This window comes from Symphalangus syndactylus, chromosome 20, assembly GCF_028878055.3.
Source record: "Symphalangus syndactylus isolate Jambi chromosome 20, NHGRI_mSymSyn1-v2.1_pri, whole genome shotgun sequence".
NCBI classification, from domain to species: domain Eukaryota; kingdom Metazoa; phylum Chordata; class Mammalia; order Primates; family Hylobatidae; genus Symphalangus; species Symphalangus syndactylus.
The window spans coordinates 45,750,025-45,768,019 of record NC_072442.2 but is presented as its reverse complement, the minus strand read 5'-3'; the positions used below and the strand labels follow the sequence as shown (position 1 = coordinate 45,768,019).

Below are 17,995 nucleotides of genomic sequence, written 5' to 3'. Positions count from 1 at the left end.
GTTGCCCAGGCTGGTCTTGAACTCCTGGGCTCAAGTGATCCTCCTGCCTTGACTTCCCAAAGTGCTGGGATTATATGCATGAGACACTGTGCCTGACCATGTAATAATACATTTTATGCCTGAAAGCCTTTGGTTTATCATCATATTTCTCTGTAACAAAAATACATACAAAATTAAAACTTTTTAAAAATTGTGTTATCATGAGTATTAAATGTTTCTTTTGGATTGAGTTGTTACAATTATAAAATACACAGTTGATAAAAACTACATTAACGAAGTTTTATTTGAGTATTTCTCTTAATAAGCTAAGACGGCCAGGCATGGTGGCTTATGCTTGTAATCTCAACATTTTGGGAGGCCAAAGCAGGCAGATTGCTTGAGCTCAGGTGTTTGAGACTAGCCAGGGGCCAGGCACGGTGGGTCACGCCTATAATCTCAGCACTTTGGGAGGCCGAGGTGGGCGGATCACAAGGTCAGGAGTTCAAGACCAGCCTGACCAACATGGTGAAACCCTGTCTCTACTAAAGATACAAAAATTAGCCAGGTGTGGTGGCGTGCGCCTGTAATCCCAGCTACTGGGGAGGCTGAGGCAGGAGAATCATTTGAACCCGGGAGCCGGAGGTTGCAGTGAGCCAAGATCACGTCACTGCATTCTAGCCTGGGTGACAGGGTGAGACTCCGACTCAAAAAAAAAAAGAGACTAGCCAGGACAACACAGCAAAACCTCATCTCTACAAAAAATGTTTAAAAATTAGCTGAACATGTTGGTGCATGCCTGTAGTCCCAGCTACTTGGGAGGCTGAAGTGGGAGGATCACCTGAGCCCAGGAGGGTTGAAATTTCACTGAGCTGCGATCACACCACTGCATTCCAGCCTAGACAACGGAGTGAGACTCTGCCTCGAAAAAAATAAGCTGGGTGGAGCTTTTTAAAGCTCATGAATCTATCCATGTTTATTTGTATATTTACTAGAGTGAGCAGAGTGCTTTTTTTTTCTTTGGCTGTAACCAGTGAAAAAGTTTCTTCATGTAAATTAAATACACAGGAGTTGAAGGCATTTTTTTTTTTTTTTCAGCAATATCACTCAGTTCTTTGAACACCTTCTGAATTATGGGCTGAAAAATCACATTTGATTATTAATAATCTGTCAGTCCACAGTTCTTTTAGGTCCTCCTTTAACTTTCTTGAAGGCCAAGGTTTAGAAACCACCTAACTCATGCAAGGATTTGTTCCTTAGTCACTGTAGGCAGTCACTTTCTTAGCATGAATACTGACCTTTTGAATTGCCCTTTCTGGTGCCCAGGGAATTGTCACCTTGTGGGACCATGCACCTCAGTATTATTTAGCATGGGTGGGTGGTTATGCCTTTCTCTGAAACATGGGAGATGGGTGAGTGTGAAGGAGGAGCTGGGTAGGAGAGCCAGTGGGAATTGAGTTGGAAATTTATGACCCTGAAACTCTACCTTTGTGCCTCTCAGAAAATCTTCACGCATCACCTAAGTGTTCTTGTTCTCCTGTGTGTAGGCCACCTGGCACTACCGTGGGCAAACATAGAGCTGCTTTTTTTTTTTTTTTTTTTGAGACAGAATCTCTCTCTGTTGCCCAGGCTGGAATGCAATGGCACGATCTCGGCTCACTGCAACCTCCACCTCCCGGGTTTAAGCAATTCTTCTTCCTGAGCCTCCCGAGTAGCTGGGACTACAGGCACGCACCACCACACCTGGCTAATTTTTGTATTTTTAGTAGAGATGGGGTTTCACCATATTGGCCAGGCTGGTCTCAAACTCCTGACCTCGTGATCAGCCCTCCTTGGCCTCCCAAAGTGCTGGGATTACAGGCAGGTGTGAGCCGCCGTGCCGAGCCAGAACTTCTTTTAACTTCCATCTCCTCACTTTGAGAAAGTGCTGCTCTCACACTCTAGTTCCTGCATGCTGGGAAACTCACCTTTCTAGGCACTGTCTCCCACATTTTCCTCATCTTTTAGCCCAAAATATTGTCAGTCCAGGAATGTGTAGGTGGGAAGTAATGTGGAAAGGTTTTGTGATTCTCATTTTAAAATAGTTGATGTTGCCAGGCACAGTGGCTCACGCCTGTAATCCTAGCACTTTGGGAGGCCGAGGCAAGCGGATCACTTGAGGTCAGGAGTTCGAAACCAGCCTGGCCAACGTGGTGAAATCCTGTCTCTACTAAAAATACAAAAAAAATTAGCCGGGCATGGTGGCAGGCACCTGTAATCCAGCTACTCGGGAGGCTGAGGCAGGAAAATCGCGTTAACCCAGGAGGTAGAGGTTGCAGTGAGCCAAAACCGCACCATTGCATTCCAGCCTGGGCAGTAGAGCGAGGCTCTGTCTCAAAAACAAAAACAAAAAAAGTTAATGTTGAGTTCCAGCTTGCCCATGAGCTGAATATTTTGCTGCATGGTTTATGTATTAATTCAACAAGTCTCTTTTTTTTTTTTTTTTTTTTTTGAGACAGAGTCTTGCTCTGTTGCTCAGGCTGCAGTGCAGTGGTGCGATCTCTGCTCACTGCAACCTCCCCCTCCCGGGTTCAATTGATTCTCCTTCCTCAGCTTCCCAAGTAGCTGGGACTACAGGCACACACCACCACGCCTGGCAAATTTTTGTATTTTTAATAGAGACAGGGTTTCACCATATTGGCCAGGATGGTCTTGAACTCCTGACCTCAAGTGATCCATCCGCCTCGGCCTCCCAAAGTGCTGGGATTACAGGTGTGAGCCACCGTGCCTGGCCAACAAGTATCTTTCAAGGGCCTACTTGTCAGGCCCTGTTTTTGGCACCTTGGATACAGCAGTACCCAGATTTAGAGAGAGGCAGATTGCAAGATATCAACACAAAGCCAGGTAATGTGTTGGGTGGTGACACGTTGGTCAGCGCTGTGAAGAAAAGTGGGACAGTAAGGAGACTACAGGATAAAGCAGGGGTGCTGTTTTATATATCTGGGGACAGTTTATCTGTAGGGTCCCCAGTTCCCCTGCTTTCTGTCCGTGTCCTGACCATGCTGTGATCCAGCTAGCTGCAGGGTTGAATCCAAACTGGGTCTTTGAACATTCCCAGGCACCTAGATACCTAGATAAAGGTGCCTATAGATATCTAGATAGCTAGATAAAGGTATCTAGGTTGTTCCCCAAAACACTGAAAGAAACTGGCCCTGGCCCTGAGCCAAATTGCTTAAACCTTCATATAAACTCCATGCCCTGACCCCCTTGCTGTCGACATACCTAGGTAGAACACCTCATTTCTCTCGCTGTCCATTGAGAGCATTGGTGCAGCCCACTCTGTAAGGAAGTTCCCCTAATGAATGCTTATAAATGCTTTGGACTGATCACCCTGGCATTTAGTGGTTCTTTCTTTAGAATCCCAACTGGCCTCGTCTCGGGACAGTTTAGGGCATTCCCTTGTGGGAACTCTTCTGCCACAGCTTTTATTTATCTATTTATTTATTGACGGAGTCTTTCTCTGTCTCCCAGGCTAGAGTGCAGTGGTGTGATCTCGGCTCACTGCAACCTCTGCCTTCTAGGTTCAAGTGATTGTCCTGCCTCAGCCTCCTGAGTAGCTGGGACTACAGGCACGTGCTACCACACCTGGCTAATTTTTGTATTTTTAGTAGAGACAGGATTTTGCTATGTTGGCCAGGCTGGTCCCGAACTCCTGACCTCCGGTGACCCGCCTGCCTCAGCCTCCAAAAGTGTTGGGATTATAGGCGTCAGCCACTGCACCCGACCGCTTGCCACAGCTTTTAAAAGGTGATTCCAGCCAGTTCCAGATGGGGGTTGGGTTCAGCGGGACAGGACCTGACAGTCTCTGATGGAGGGACGATTGGGCAGAGAAGGGAGTGAATGGGGCAGCCCTCTGGGGAAGAGCCTTTTCTGGGACTGTGGGGACATTGGGACACAGGCCTGAGGGCAGTGATCTAGGAGGGAGTGGTTGGAGATGCTGGGAGGACATAGACGCGTCTTTCATGAGGCTTCTGTAGGACTCTCCATGGACTTGGCTTGTACCCACTGAGATGGGAACTGTTAGAGGGCTGTGAGCAGAGGCCTGACATGATCTGACTTGCACTTCAAAGGATCACACTAGCTGCTTTGTTATGAGCAAACAAAGTTTGTTCCTAACTTTGGAGCAAAGGTGCAGCAGGAAATGGCTCAGAGGCTGCTGCAGGGGTTCAGCAGCGACATGGTGGCACTCATGCACCGGGGGCTCCTTGTGGGCTGTGCAGGTGGGAGGTAGCGCTGGCCAGGCACTGCGGGTTGGATGAAGGGTGTGAGAGAGGCCAGGAGGACTCCGAGGCTTTTGGCCTATACAAGTGGAAGGAGGGAGGAGGGAGGTACTGTTTAGGGATATGGAGTTATGAGAAAAACCCAGAATTGTACAGAAAAACATTCCCCCAAATCGGGAGGTAGCCGAGAGACCAAAGAATGATTCCAACAAGTCCAGCTTGATGAGTAGGTGAGCGTATTAGGACTTATATGGAGGGCACTCCTTGGTGGCAGCAGGACAGCTCTGGGCATCCGTGCCGCCTCCTGTCTCCAGGTTGCCTTTAAGCTAATTTTCTGGCTCTTTGCCTCCTGTGTGTGTGATGAGACTATTTTCCTTGGTATGTGCCCAGCTATGGCCTAGGATGTTTGGGTTCTCAGGGACACCTGCTCCTCAGCTGGGCACCATGGCCTTGGCTTACCGCCCAGCCTGCAGGGTTCAAGTGGTGGACATACATACACCCGTAAGTAACCCATCACACTACAAATGGAGTAGACTGCAGTGGCTGTGACATGTCACACACTGAGTTGGGGAAGATGAGGTGACTGTGACCTATGCCACCTCATTGAATCCTGACATGACCCCATGAGTAGTCATTACAAATCCTTTTTTTTTTTTTTTTTGAGACAGAGTCTCACTCTGTCACCCAGGCTGGAGTGCAGTGGCGCGATCTCAGCTCACTGCAACCTCTGCCTCCCAGGTTCAAGCGCAAATCCTATCTTATACTCAAGGAAAGAGAAGCTCAGAATGCTGAATTAAATTGCCTCCAGCCATACAGCTAGTTAAGGGACAGAGCTAATCCCTACCAAGGTCCCTTTGACTCTGAACCCTCTGAGAATGTGCAGTTCCTGTGATCCTTTTTTTGCATAAATGGCAACAAAGTAGTCCAGTCCAAACAGCCTCCCTGCCCATTCATGAAAGCTGGAGTGATGGTTTGTGCCTGGAGAGTGCTCAAGTAGAGAAGAGAGACCTGTCCCCTCCCTGCCCTTGGTGTTGGCAAAGGGAGCAGAGAGGAGGCAGAGGGAGGCAGACGCCAGCTCCTTTCCTTGTGGCTCTCTCCACGTAACTGGCAGCCTGGAGGAGGTGGCGGCTTAATGGGCCGAGCCCAGGAAGAGAACTTGGACTTGAAGGTTTAAATAGCAACCTCTCACCAATAATGAAAGATTAGGAGTGGGGAAGCCGTATATAAAAATAGCACTTAATAGTTAACTGGAAAACAATGTATTTTTGCAACCACTGGTTCCTCGAGAAATAATTGGGTCCCAAGGCAGGGAATGACTCGTTTTCATGAATGATTATATTGATCATTGGTGCAAAACAGATACACCCCCTTAGGAAAGGAATTCTATCTGGCTGGTCAGGCGGCCCCAGTGTGAAATCCTGAGAGGCGGCAAGGGGTGGAGGACAGGGGCTGCAAGCCGAGGGAGCCAGGTCCTGGCCTGGCACATGCAGGGGCGGGGCTGTTGAATGGGAGATGAGAAGCAACAGAATTTGCCTCCAACATAAGTCCTGAGCTCTCCCAAGGGAAGAAGGTGACAGAGTGAGACCCTGTCTCAAAGAAGAAAAAAGTCACATGAACAGAAATAAAAGTCCAAAGCATGACGAGGCCAAAGGAGGGAAAGTAAATGGAGTGGTGAGAGATGGCAGGGGCCTCATTTGGGTTGGGGGATTGGATGAGGCTGCTCCAAGGGGATGTGACTTACTCCCATGCTGCTTCAGGTCCTGGCTCAGACAATGATGTGCCTGTTGCTCTTTTATTTATTTATTTTCTTTAAGTCAGGTCTTGTTCTGCACCCAGGCTGGAGTGCAATGGTACAGTCATGGCTCACTGCAGCCTCCAACTCCTGGGCTCAAGCAATCCTCCCATCTCAGCCTGTCAAGTAGCTGGGACTACAGACACATGCCATCATGCCCAGCTAATTTTTTTTTTTTTTTTTAAGAGACAGGATCTCGCTTTGTTGCCCAGGCTGGCCTCTAACTCCTGGGCTCAAATGATCCTCCCACCTTGGCCTCCCAAAGTGCTGGCAGGCATGAGCCACCATGCACGGCCCCCCATTGCTCTCGATACCCTTACCCACTTACCACCACTACACTTACTGGTACTGTGAGTTTATTGTTTTACCCCTCCCCTGCTGTCCCCACCACCCCTTCCTGTGCCTGGTGTCTGATTGGTTGACACAGTCAGTACAGGGTGACTGAAGAGTAGTTAGCCCTGAGGTGAGTCTGGCAGAGAGAACACCAGCACAGAAGCTTTGGGGTCGAAAAGAGCCCACATGTGGCCGGGCGTGGTGGCTCATGCCTGTAATCTCAGCACTTTGGGAGGCGGAGGCGGGCGGATCACGAGGTCAGGAGATTGAGACCATCCTGGCTAACACGGTGAAACCCCGTCTCTACTAAAAATGCAAAACATTAGCCAGGCGTGATGGCGGGCGCCTGTAGTCTCAGCTGCTTGGGAGGCTGAGGCAGGAGAATGGCGTGGACCCGGGAGGCGGAGTTGCAGTGAGCCGAGATCGCACCACTGCACTCCAGCCTGGGCGACAGAGCCAGACTCCGTCTCAAAAGAAAAAAAGAGCCCGTGTGTTCAGGGACAGAAGGAAGATCAGTGTGACAGACACCAGGCATCATGGACAGGGAGTGACTGAGGGAGTCACACAGGGCCTGGAGACCTCTGTGAAGGGCCAGGAGGAGGCGGGAGAAGGCAGTGAAGGTTTTAGACGGGAGTGACATAATCAGATGACTCCTTTAAGCAATGACCCTGGCTACCTTGGGGAGAAGCCAGGCAGGGACTGGGGGTCAGGTCATGAGGCTACTGGAGTGGTCAGGGCACAGGTGCTAGTGGCTTAGGCTAACAGAGTGGGCCTAGTGGGATTAGAACTTGGCCAGACCTCCCAGAGCAGTAGGGCTTTATTTAGCCCATTAATTTTTCCCTAAGAGAAACACTGCCAGAGGAGATTCTAAGACAGACCATTCTCTGAATGTACTTACTCTTCTCGGGGCTACTGGGCCCAAGAAGTGAATACTGAGAGGCAATTTGGAGACACCCGATGCAAAAGAGCCCACCATTTATGGAGCACAGTAGAATCTGATCGTCATTTCAGAGGCCTTAGAGCTTCATTGCAGAGTTGGGGCGCAGGCACCAGCTCCAACCCAAACTCCTTGCACCCTGCTGCCTTTCACTGACATGGAGAATGAGGAAAAGAAAGGATGGGGTGTGGCTTCCCTGGGATCCGAAGCCCGCTTTTCTTTCTGGCTCCTCCTTGGCTGATGAATCCCGTGCCTGGGATTGGTTCCAGAATCCAGCTTCCATTTCTCCTGCACAGTGCATTGGCTCCTTCTCTGTTACTGTGGACTTGGTGTTGTCCTTCCGCCTCCAGCCAAGCCAGCTCTGTGAACAGCTTTTGATGTTGACGAGGAAGATTCCCAGGCCACCAACAGTAATGTCATCCCTTGGTTTGCCAAGGGAGCTTTTTTTTTTTTTGAGACGGAGTGTCACTCTTGTTGCCCAGGCCGGAGTGCAGTGGCGCAATCTCAGCTCACCGCAACCTCCACCTCCCGGGTTCAAGCAATTCTCCTGCCTCAGCCTCCCGAGTAGCTGGGATTACAGGCATGCGCCACCATGCCTGGCTAATTTTGTATTTTTAGTAGAGATGGCGTTTCTCTATGTTGGTCAGGCTAGTCTCGAACTCCCGACCTCAGGTGGTCCTCCCACCTCGGCCCCCCAAAGTGCTGGGATTACAGGCGTGAGCCACTGCACCCGGCCTTTTTTTTTTTTTTTTTTTTTTTGAGACGAAGTCTCACTCTGTCGCCCAGGCTGGAGTCCAGAGTGGCATGATCTCTGCTCACTGCAACCTCTGCTTCCCGGATTCAAACAATTCTCCTGCCTCAGCCTCCCTAATAGCTGGGATTACAGGCATGTACCACCACGCCCAGCTAATTTTTGTATTTTTAGTAGAGATGGGGTTTCGCCATGTTGGCCAGGCTGGTCTCGAACTCCTGGCCTCAAGTGATCCGCCCACCTTGGCCTTACAGCCACCGCGCCCGGCCCCAGGAGAGCATTTATTCACCACTCCCAGGAGAGCTCTGAACCACTGAAAGGGAGGAAGAAATCACCAGTGTGTCTCTCAGCCTCCCTGGGGAGCCGCGCCATTCTTGGCACTGAAAGTCCAGCCCCTCTCACTCACAAGTGTGGGGACTGAGGCTCAGAGGAGGGAAGGCACCCAGGGCTCAGCTGTTTCTTGTATGGAGTTCTTACCACCCTGGGCCAGGCTGGAGAGAAGACTTCCTGCAGTCACAACATGGGTAGTTTTATCACAGAATTCAGAGACCAGGACCCAGGACTTTTCCACTTCCAGTCCACAGCCTTTCATTTTAGCCGTGGTTCTAGGCCTAGCTGATTCAGATTCAGTGAGCTGGGGTAGATGGAGCCTGGGTGTCTGTACCTTTTGTAAGTTTCGCAGTAAATTCAGATTATAGCCAGGTTTAGCACTTGCTGTGAGGAATGTACTGCCTCTGTGTAAGCGGCAGTGGAATGTGGGAAGCCAGATTGGATTCTGGAGAATGATGACTTGACCAGAGCAGGAAGAGGGTCATGAACACAGGTGATCAAAGGTGGTCATTTGTTCATGTGGGCCTGACAGGGAGGTGCTGGCAGGTCTAGGTGGGACTTGGAGGCCGCTGGGTACCTAAGCCTCCATTTGCTCCTTGCTGAGCTTCATCCTTGGAAGATCCCCGTAGATCTGTGCGCAGCCAAGTGAGTGGGAAGGCACTTATACAGCAGGCCCGGGGCCAGCACCACCTGACCATTCCTGCTCACCTGTCAGCACTCTGTTCTCAGATGTTTTCATCTGGTACTATCTAGCTCTCCAGTTTTCCCAAGGGGCAAGACTTGTGTTTTCCTCTGGTTACCCAAGAGGTCCCTGGCACCATTCCTGCAGAGCACAGAGGAGCTCAGTGGATGATTAGTGAAGGAATGAGCTACAGAGGGGCTTGTTGGACAGGAACAGCTGTTATTTGTTGAGGCCCTTTAAGTTGGGGACCCGGAGCCTCCCTGGGCGTGTGCTCCTCTGTCCCCTTGGCCTTCCTGACGGAGGCCAAGCAGCTGTTGGTCTGTTTCCACAGACACTCGGTCAAGGCACTGAGAAGGGAGGATCCTCATTAGGTAACCCGGGAGGCTGGAATTTCCATCTGTGCTCTGGCCGTTGTCCACACACCCCCTCACCCCGCCATTCTGCAGGAAGAAAACAGTATGATAATCAAGAAATTATTTCTCTTTGGCTCCGACTTGATTTGCCTACAAACATTCATCTTCCTTACTTTGTCTCATTAGTCTAAAGGTAAATTAATTTTCCATTTCTTGAGTACATTAAAGGCAGGGGTCTAGACTAGGGGTTAGGAGCCCTGAATTCCATCCAGCCTTTGATAATAGCTGCTGGTGGGAAGTCCCCTCCCTCCTCTGGTCTTCAGTCTCCACTGCTGTAAAAGAAGAGTTAGAATTTATCCCGAGCGCTGTTACACATCAGAACTGCCTGGGTGGGCAGATCACCTGAGGTCAGGAGTTTGAGCCAGCCTGGCCAACATGGTGAAACCTCGTCTCTATTAAAAATACAAAAAAATCGCCAGGGCGCGGTGGCTCATGCTTGTAATCCCAGCACTTTGGGAGGCCGAGGCAGGCGGATCACGAGGTCAGGAGATCGAGACCACAGTGAAACCCCGTCTCTACTAAAAATACAAAAAATTAGCTGGGCGTGGTGGCGGGCGCCTGTAGTCCCAGGTACTCGGAGAGGCTGAGGCAGGAGAATGGCGTGAACCCGGGAGGCGGAGCTTGCAGTGAGCCGAGATTGCGCCACTGCACTCCAGCCTGGGCGACAGAGCAAGACTCCATCTCAAAAAAAAAAAAAAAAAATCAGCCAGGCATGGTGGTGCATACCTGTAATCCTAGCTACTCGGGAGGCTGAGGCAGGACAATCTCTTGAACCCATGAGGCAGAGGTTGCAGTGGGCCCAGATTGCACCACTGCACGCCAGCCTGGGGGACAGAGAGAGACTCTTGTCTCAAGAAAAGAAAAGAAAAAAAAAAGGCCGGGCGTGGTGGCTCACGCCTGTAATCCCAGCACTTTGGGAGGCTGAGGTGGGTGGATCACCTGAAGGCAGGAGTTTGAGACCAGCCTGACCAACATGGTGAAACCCCATCTCTACTAAAAATACAGAAAATTAGCAGGGTGTGGTGGCGGGCACCTGTAATCCCAGCTACTCGGGAGGCTGAGGCAGCAGAATCGCTTGAACCTGGGAGGCAGAGGTTGCAGTGAGCTGAGATCGCACCACTGCACTCCAGCCTGGGCAACAGAGTGAAACTCTGTCTCAAAAAAAAAAAAAAGAAAAAAAGAAAAAAGAACTTCCCGCTCAGCTTGATCCCAAGATTCTGATTTAGTAGGTCTCAGGAGGGGCCTGGGCATCTGTGTACAGGGGGATGGATGGTCTTCCAGCTCCTTCAGCTGAGCTTGGCAAGGTAGGATGACCTAGTAACTGTGGCTTGCTTGCAGTGACGAGAGATCAGGGAACCTGGCCCTTGCCTGTTCACTAGTCCTGGCCTAGTCTGAAGTCCCATTCCCATTCCTCCCGACTGGGCTTTGGTGGAGAGAAACAGACTGTCATTACTTTACGGACAACAGTAGGGTGGGGATTAAAAAAGCTCTTGCGGGCTGGGCGCCGTGGCTCACGCCTGTAATCCCAGCACTTTGGGAGGCCGAGGTGGGCGGATCACGAGGTCAGGAGATCGAGACCATCCTGGCTAACACTGTGAAACCCCGTCTCTACTAAAAATACAAAAAAATTAGCCGGGCGTGGTGGGAGGCACCTGTAATCCCAGCTACTTGGGAGTTTGAGGCAGGAGAATGGTGTGAACCCGGGAGGCAGAGCTTGCAGTGAGCCGAGATCACACCACTGCACTCCAGCCTGGGCAACAGAGTGAGACTCTGTCTCAAAAAAAAAAAAAAGCTCTTGAAGCTTGGCGTGGTGGTTCACGCCTATAATCCCAGTACTTTGGGAGGCTGAGGTGGGTAGATCACCTGAGGTCAGGAGTTCGAGACTAGCCATGGCCAACATGGCAAAACCCCATGTCTACTAAAAATACAAAAATTAGCTGGGCATGGTGACAGCTGCATGTAATCCCAACTACTTGGGAGTCTGAGGCAGGAGAATCGCTTGAACCTGAGAGGCGGAGGTTACAGTGAGCTGAGATGCGCCATTGCACTCCAGCCTGGGCAACAATAAGAGTGAAATTCATCTCAAAAAAAAAAAAAAGTTCTTTCTAGATTTTCTATTTCAAAGCTTCAGCTGAGTGGCTGACATTTTGTTTGTTTGTTTTGTTTGTTTGTTTTTACAACTGAACCCTATCATTTTTGTGACCTAGAAGGAGATCACCAGCCTCAGAGAGATTGAGGAGAAATTATTGTTTTTTTTTAATAGAGAGAGAGCCTTGTCATATTGCCCAGGCTGGCCTCGAACTCCTGGTCTCAAGCAATCCTCCTGCCTCAGCCTCCCAAAGCACTGGGATTACAGGCGTGAGCACCGTGCGTGGCCTAGAAATGATTGTTAAATAGTTGAATAATGTAGCTGGGTCTCTCCATTCGGATGATGACTCCATGGTGGATAGTTTCATCTGTCTACCTCTGGCTTTCCGGGGTGAGAATGAGCAGTGGCAGATTTCAATTTCTAGGTTGGTCCCCTGCTGCCCCAAGCCAGGCACCAACTCAGCCACATTCAAGCAGCTGCCTCCCCTGTCATTTGGTGTGTCCTCATGGGAGGCAATCTCATTTCAGTGTAAGCTCAAGCAAAGTGTAATTAGGACAGTAAATCTGCTGCTTAACAGCAACGAAAAAAGTCCTATGGCAGATTTTACAGTCCTGGAGAAGTGATTTGAGGCTGAAGGAAGGGTGGGAGAGACCTGGCCTTTGATTTAATTGCTTCTAGCCTGGGAACAAAGTCCAAGACATGGTAACCTCATTTACTCCAGAAAATGCACCATGACTCTTTAAAAGTTTATGGTGTGATAGTCTGAGGTTGGAGGAATAGGGACATGATTTCATGAAAGTCTTTTTTTTTTTTCCTTTCTATGCCTTGCAGTGGAACTGTAAATCCTACTTTTCACCCTGTATCACTATCCTCACTTCCATTTTTGGGACATTTGCCATTTGTCAAGCAACATATCATGGACTACAGATACATTTTCTTTTTCTTTTTTTTTTCTCTGAGACGGAGTCTCGCTCTGTCACCCAGGCTGGAGTGCAGGGGCGCAATCTCTGCTCACTGCAACCTCCGCCTCCTGGGTTCAAGCGATTCTCCTGCCTCAGCCTCCCAAGTAGCTGGGACTGCAGGCGCCCGCCACCAGGCCTGGCTAATTTTTTGTATTTTTAGTAGAGACGGGGTTTTACCGTGTTAGCCAGGATGGTCTCGATCTCCTGACCTCATGATCTGCCTGCCTCGGCCTCCCAAAGTGCTGGGATTACAGGCGTGAGCCACTACGCCCAGCCAAGGCAGTCTTATGATCCTAAACCTCATTTTATGGATGAGAAAACTGAGGTTCAGGGAGGCAAGCGGCTTGCCCGGGATTGCAGCACATGTGAGTGGAGGAGCTGGGTGTGAAGAAGCCATGCCCCAACCTTTGTGCCGTGCTGCCGCTGCTTGGTCTGAGGAAGCCACAAACCACGCCAGCTCAAAGTCACACCACCAGCATCGCCCAGCTTCCTGGCCTTTCCCTCACATTCCTTCTTGGCAAGAGTGGTACTTTTCTAAACCTCGGGCTTAGTGGCTGCCGAGCCACTGCTTGCGGCTCAGTTCCCCATCTGGGCCAAGAGGATTGTGCGTCTCCATCTATACCAGCCACCCAGGCAGTTCTAGTGCTGGCGTTCAAGGGGAAGTGATCCATGGGATCTTCTGTGGGGAGGAGGCCTTGGGGCAAAAGAGGGCCCAGGCACCTGGACTCTATTTGTGGTCTGTCCTACAACTTCCGTGGATGGCTGCAGGCAGGCCATTTCTTCCCTTTGAGCCTCAGTCTCCTAGACTAGAAAGTAAAGGCCAGGGGGACCTGTGGGCATCTGAAGAGTGCTGTGGGTCCACCGCAGAGAGACAGGTGTCTCCTTCCTCTAGGAAGTTGGCCTCCAAGGGGATCCTGCCTCGTCCAGGAAGCATGCTGCCTAACAGCACCTGACCTTGCCCTGCCTGTTCAGCTTTTAATTGCTGAATTTATACTGTTCGTTTGCTTTTTTTTTTTTTTTTTTTTTTTTTTTTTTTTTTTTTTTTTTTGAGAAGGAATCTGGCTCTGTCACCCAGGCTGGAGTGCAGTGGCAGGATCTCAGCTTACTGCAACCTCCACCTTCCAGGTTCAAGCGATCCTCCTGCCACAGCCTTCTGAGTAAGTGGAATTCTAGGTGCACGCCACCACGCCCAGCTAATTTTTGTATTTTTAGTAGAGATGGGCTTTCACCATGTTGGCCAGGCTGGTCTCAAACTCCTGACCTCAGGTGATCCACCCACCTTGGCCTCCCAAAGTGCTGGGATTACAGGTGTGAGCCACCACTCCTGGCCACATTTGCCTTCTTTGTGTTTTTAAAATACTGGAGGCCTTTCCTGGAGGGTTTCTCCTCTCCAGATGGCCCCAGAGCACCCCAAGCTCAGGGCATGTCCCTCCCCAGCCAAGCTGTCTCCCTTTACTTCCTTTGCCTCCTCTCTCCCAATTATTTTGGCCCAAACTGATCAGGCCCGCTGGCCTCTCTCAGGCAGGTCCTTCTGGCACTCCTCTGGTGAACCGCCCCCACCGGCCACGCTTGCCCTGCTCTCCAGTGATTCTGTGGCTCCTGGCTCCGTAGTCTCGCGGACAGCTCTCTTTCCTGGGAAGATGTTTCTGGTGGGCCTGACAGGGGGCATTGCCTCAGGCAAGAGCTCAGTGATCCAGGTGTTCCAGCAGCTGGGCTGTGCGGTGATTGACGTGGACGTGATGGCCCGGCACGGTGAGTTGGAGGGGCAGGTTGGGGGGCCGTGCACAGCAGCTCCCCGTGCGTCCGGCCTTCTGGCATGCCTCCTTTTTTTATAAGTCTCAGAGGAGGGGAAGGCTCCTGTCGACCCTGGTCTGACTTCTGTCTCTGCCCCATGCTTGCCTTCTCTGCTCTTCTATTTTCTCTTTGTAGAAACCCCCCAGCTGTACCCCATTACCAGCACAAGGGATCCTGTACACTCTGCTCTTTTCCTTCACTGCTTTCTCCACCCTCATTTTGCTTTTGCCCCACCTGAAAGAAGCACCCGAGTTCCCCCATCATTTTGCCCCTGGTCATCGAAGTCCTCTGGCTGGCCCTGAGGCTTCAGGGAGTGACCCAGCTTCTTCCTCCTGCCACAGTCGTGCAGCCAGGATACCCTGCCCACCGGCGCATCGTAGAGGTCTTCGGCACTGAGGTCTTGCTGGAGAACGGCGACATAAATCGCAAGGTCCTGGGGGACCTGATCTTTAACCAGCCTGACCGGCGGCAGCTGCTCAACGCCATCACCCACCCCGAGATCCGCAAGGAGATGATGAAGGAGACATTCAAGTACTTCCTCCGGGGTGAGTGCCGGGGCCTGGGGCAGGGTTGGGGGCAACACCCTCTCCTTCCAGGGCCAGGGCCCTTCTCCTCTGCAGAAAGTATGGCCAGGGTAGGGGAGCTGGTTATCCCAACTGATGAGTTCAAACTGCTTATTGGCATCCCCTCCACGCAGAGCCCCGTACCAGCCCCAGAGGAAGGAAGCACATTTCCTCAGCTCTTAAGGAGGCTGACAGTTTAATGAGAAGAGACACATGAGACTTTCGAGCCATGAGCCCAGAAAGTAAGTTTGTTTTTCTAGTAGGGATGGGAGTAATAAGAGCTGGTGAATAATGGAGCCATAGATCTGAGTTCAAATCCCAACCCTGACTTTCTAGCTGTGTGACCTCATTGAGTGATCTAGCCCTCAGCTCATTTTTTCATCTTGCAGCGGGGATAATAATCCAACATGAGGCTGGGCACAGTGGCTCATGCCTGTAATCCCAGCACTTTGGGAGGCCGAGGCAGGCAGATCACTTGAGGTCAGGAGTTCGAGACCAGCCTGGCCAATATGGTGAAACCCTGTCCCTACTAAAAATACAAAAGTTAGCTGGGCATGGTGGTGTGCACCTGTAAGCCCAGCTACTCGGGAGGCTGAGGCAGGAGAATCGCTTTAACCTGGGAGGTGGAGGTTGCAGTGAACTGAGATTGCACCTTGTACTCAGACTGTCTGGGCAAGACTCCGTCTCAAAAAAAAGAAAAAATCCAACGTGAGCACGTTAGGAAGACTGAGAGTCCAGGTCAGTGACTGTCAGTTAATCACACATGTAAACTGCAGTCAATCACACATGTAAACTGCAGTCAGGGGCAGGTTTGGTTCTGGCTGAGCCATCTGGGAAAGCAAGTTTGTAGACTGGAAATTGGGAAGGGACCAAGATGGCCAGGGTGGGTAGGGGAAGGGTGCTAAGTGGGGACTGTCCTCTGCAGCTTGGGCTTTATGGAGAGTTAGGTGCAGGTGCGGGGACAGCCAGGCAGTGCCCAGATGGAAAAGAGGGGAGTATTTGAAAAGCAGGGGCCTGGGGCCAGTTGGCAAGAACCTTCTTCCAAGCTATATGCCATGGTTCAAGCCCTGTTCTTTTTTTTTTTTTAATTTAATTTAATTTTATTTTATTTTTAGAGATGGGGTCTCACTATGCTGGCCAAAGTGATCTCAAACTCCTGGCCTCAAGCAATCCTCCCACCTTGTCCTCCCAAAGTGCTGGGATTACAGGCATGAGTCACCACACCTGGCCTAAGCCATGTTCTTCAGGACAGCATTGCACAGGGGTGGCCTGATGCTTACTTTCCAGGATGGGGTCAGTCACCAGAAGTGGGAGGGAGAACAGAGGGCAGTGGCTTGGGATCTGGCAAGAGCTGGCCTAGGGCTGCTGGAGATTTGCATGCCAGCCTTTGGCACATGTGGCCTCCAGCCTGGGCCTCCGAGTTGAAGGCCTGGCTGCCTATCACCCCACTCTCAGTCACTACACTGAGACTTTCCTTCCACGAGGGTATAGGGGAGGCTTTTTTCTTTTTTGAGATGGAGACTCGCTCTGTCACCCAGGCTGGAGTGCAGTGGGGCGATCTCGGCTCTGCAACCTCCCTTCCCGGGTTCAAGTGATTCTTCTGCCCTCAGCCTCCCGAGTAGCTGGGACTACAGGCACATGCCACCAAACCTGGCTAACTTTTGTATTTTTAGCAGAGATGGAGTTTCACTATATTGGCCAGGCTGGTCTTGAACTCCCGACCTCATGATCTGCCTGCCTCGCCCTCCCAAAGTGCTGGGAATACAAGCGTGAACCACTGTGCCTGGCTGGGGGAGCCTTTTACACTGTGACCATGGCCAAGCCCCTTATTCTGTCATGCCTTGAGTGAGCAACCTTCCCCCACCCTCATCCCCCTCTGGCCAATACCTCCCTCCAAAAGAGGGATGACTCGACAGACATCCATGATGCTGACCCCAACCCCCTTCCGGCCAGGCTGGAGCTGGCTCCTGCATCTTCCCTGCTGAACCAGCGTGTGCACTCCATCTCAGCACCACGCCGCAGGCCTCCTCCCTGCCTCCCTCAAGAAGAGTCCTCCCTCTGGACTCTTTATGCTGCCTCCTATGTTGTGCCAGTGTCCTTCCCGTCCCCCACCCAGAGTGAAGTCATCTGCCTTTCATTCCTGTCCTTTCTGCATTCTCTCCCAGGCCAGTTACCGGTGCATCTGCAGGGCTTTGGGGCGGCAATGGCTCTCCCCTTCTGAAATTAAACATCGGATAATGTCACCGGTTCCAAAGCTCTTTCACTGTGTCATCCACCCAGCCTCCTGCTTCCCCAGCCACCACCACTTAAATAAAAGCCAGAAAGCCCTTTTGAGCTCGATAAGGTGAAAAATGGGGACGACAGCTGTGGCTTCCACAGTCCCAGTTTTTCCCTGATGAGTATAACAAATACAACTGTCAAAGTTGGTATAATCAAACGTCAGATAAGATCACCAGCTGTTGGGCACTTCTCTGTGTAGGCAGACGGATGTCTTAATAGAGTCAGGATGGTTTGCAGAGCTTATCAGGCAGGAGGGATGTGACAGCTGAATAGCCCTTTGCTGGTGAACCAAAGAGCTGACCACATACTCCCCAGAGGGGCCGGAGAAAGGACAGCAAGGGGAGAGGAAGTGATGGAAGCTGAACAGGAAAGGGAGATAAGAGGCCTGGAGAGGATCTGGTCTTGGCTTCTGCTCCAAGTTAGGGGGGCGCACCACACTGCTGGCCTCCCCCTGCAACAGTAACTATCATTTTGGGGCACCTAGCGAGGGACTGGTGAAGGGTACTGCATGGTTCACATATATTCAAGGCTCATTTCGTCTTTACCATCATCCTGTGAAGTAGGTATTCTTTTTACTCATTTACACAGATGAGGTTTACACGAAAGGGGGCCCAAGGTCACATGGTGGGGAAGTGGGGGGCTACCAACCAAGGTGTGTCATCAGAGCCCATGGTTTTAACCCCCTTGTTCAACTGTGGGCTTCTCTTGAGCTTACTGAGCAGCAAGTCTTGGGGAACAGGAAACCAAGCAGCTGAGATTGCCACCCCCCACCCCCATTGTCCCTGCATCACTTTGAGTGCAAGTTTCCCGTGACACCCCTGGAATTGGTGTGAT

At 51.0% G+C, this 17,995-nt stretch overlaps 1 protein-coding gene across 8 annotated transcripts in view; it reads left to right on the top strand.

The window, feature by feature from the left end:
- The window catches only part of DCAKD (dephospho-CoA kinase domain containing), a 38,385-nt gene that overhangs the window by 12,566 nt on the left and 7,824 nt on the right, over positions 1–17,995 (top strand). For 6 of the 8 annotated variants that reach the window (XM_063629236.1, XM_055257753.2, XM_055257747.2 and 3 more), the window contains 2 exons: positions 14,046–14,276; positions 14,660–14,863. In XM_063629236.1, the coding sequence (XP_063485306.1) occupies positions 14,165–14,276; positions 14,660–14,863 (316 nt within the window). In that variant the 5' untranslated portion in view covers positions 14,046–14,164. Of the gene's footprint in view, positions 1–13,578; positions 13,682–14,045; positions 14,277–14,659; positions 14,864–17,995 lie in introns of all 8 variants that reach the window. The other 2 variants (XM_055257751.2, XM_055257754.2) reach the window with 1 other exon arrangement.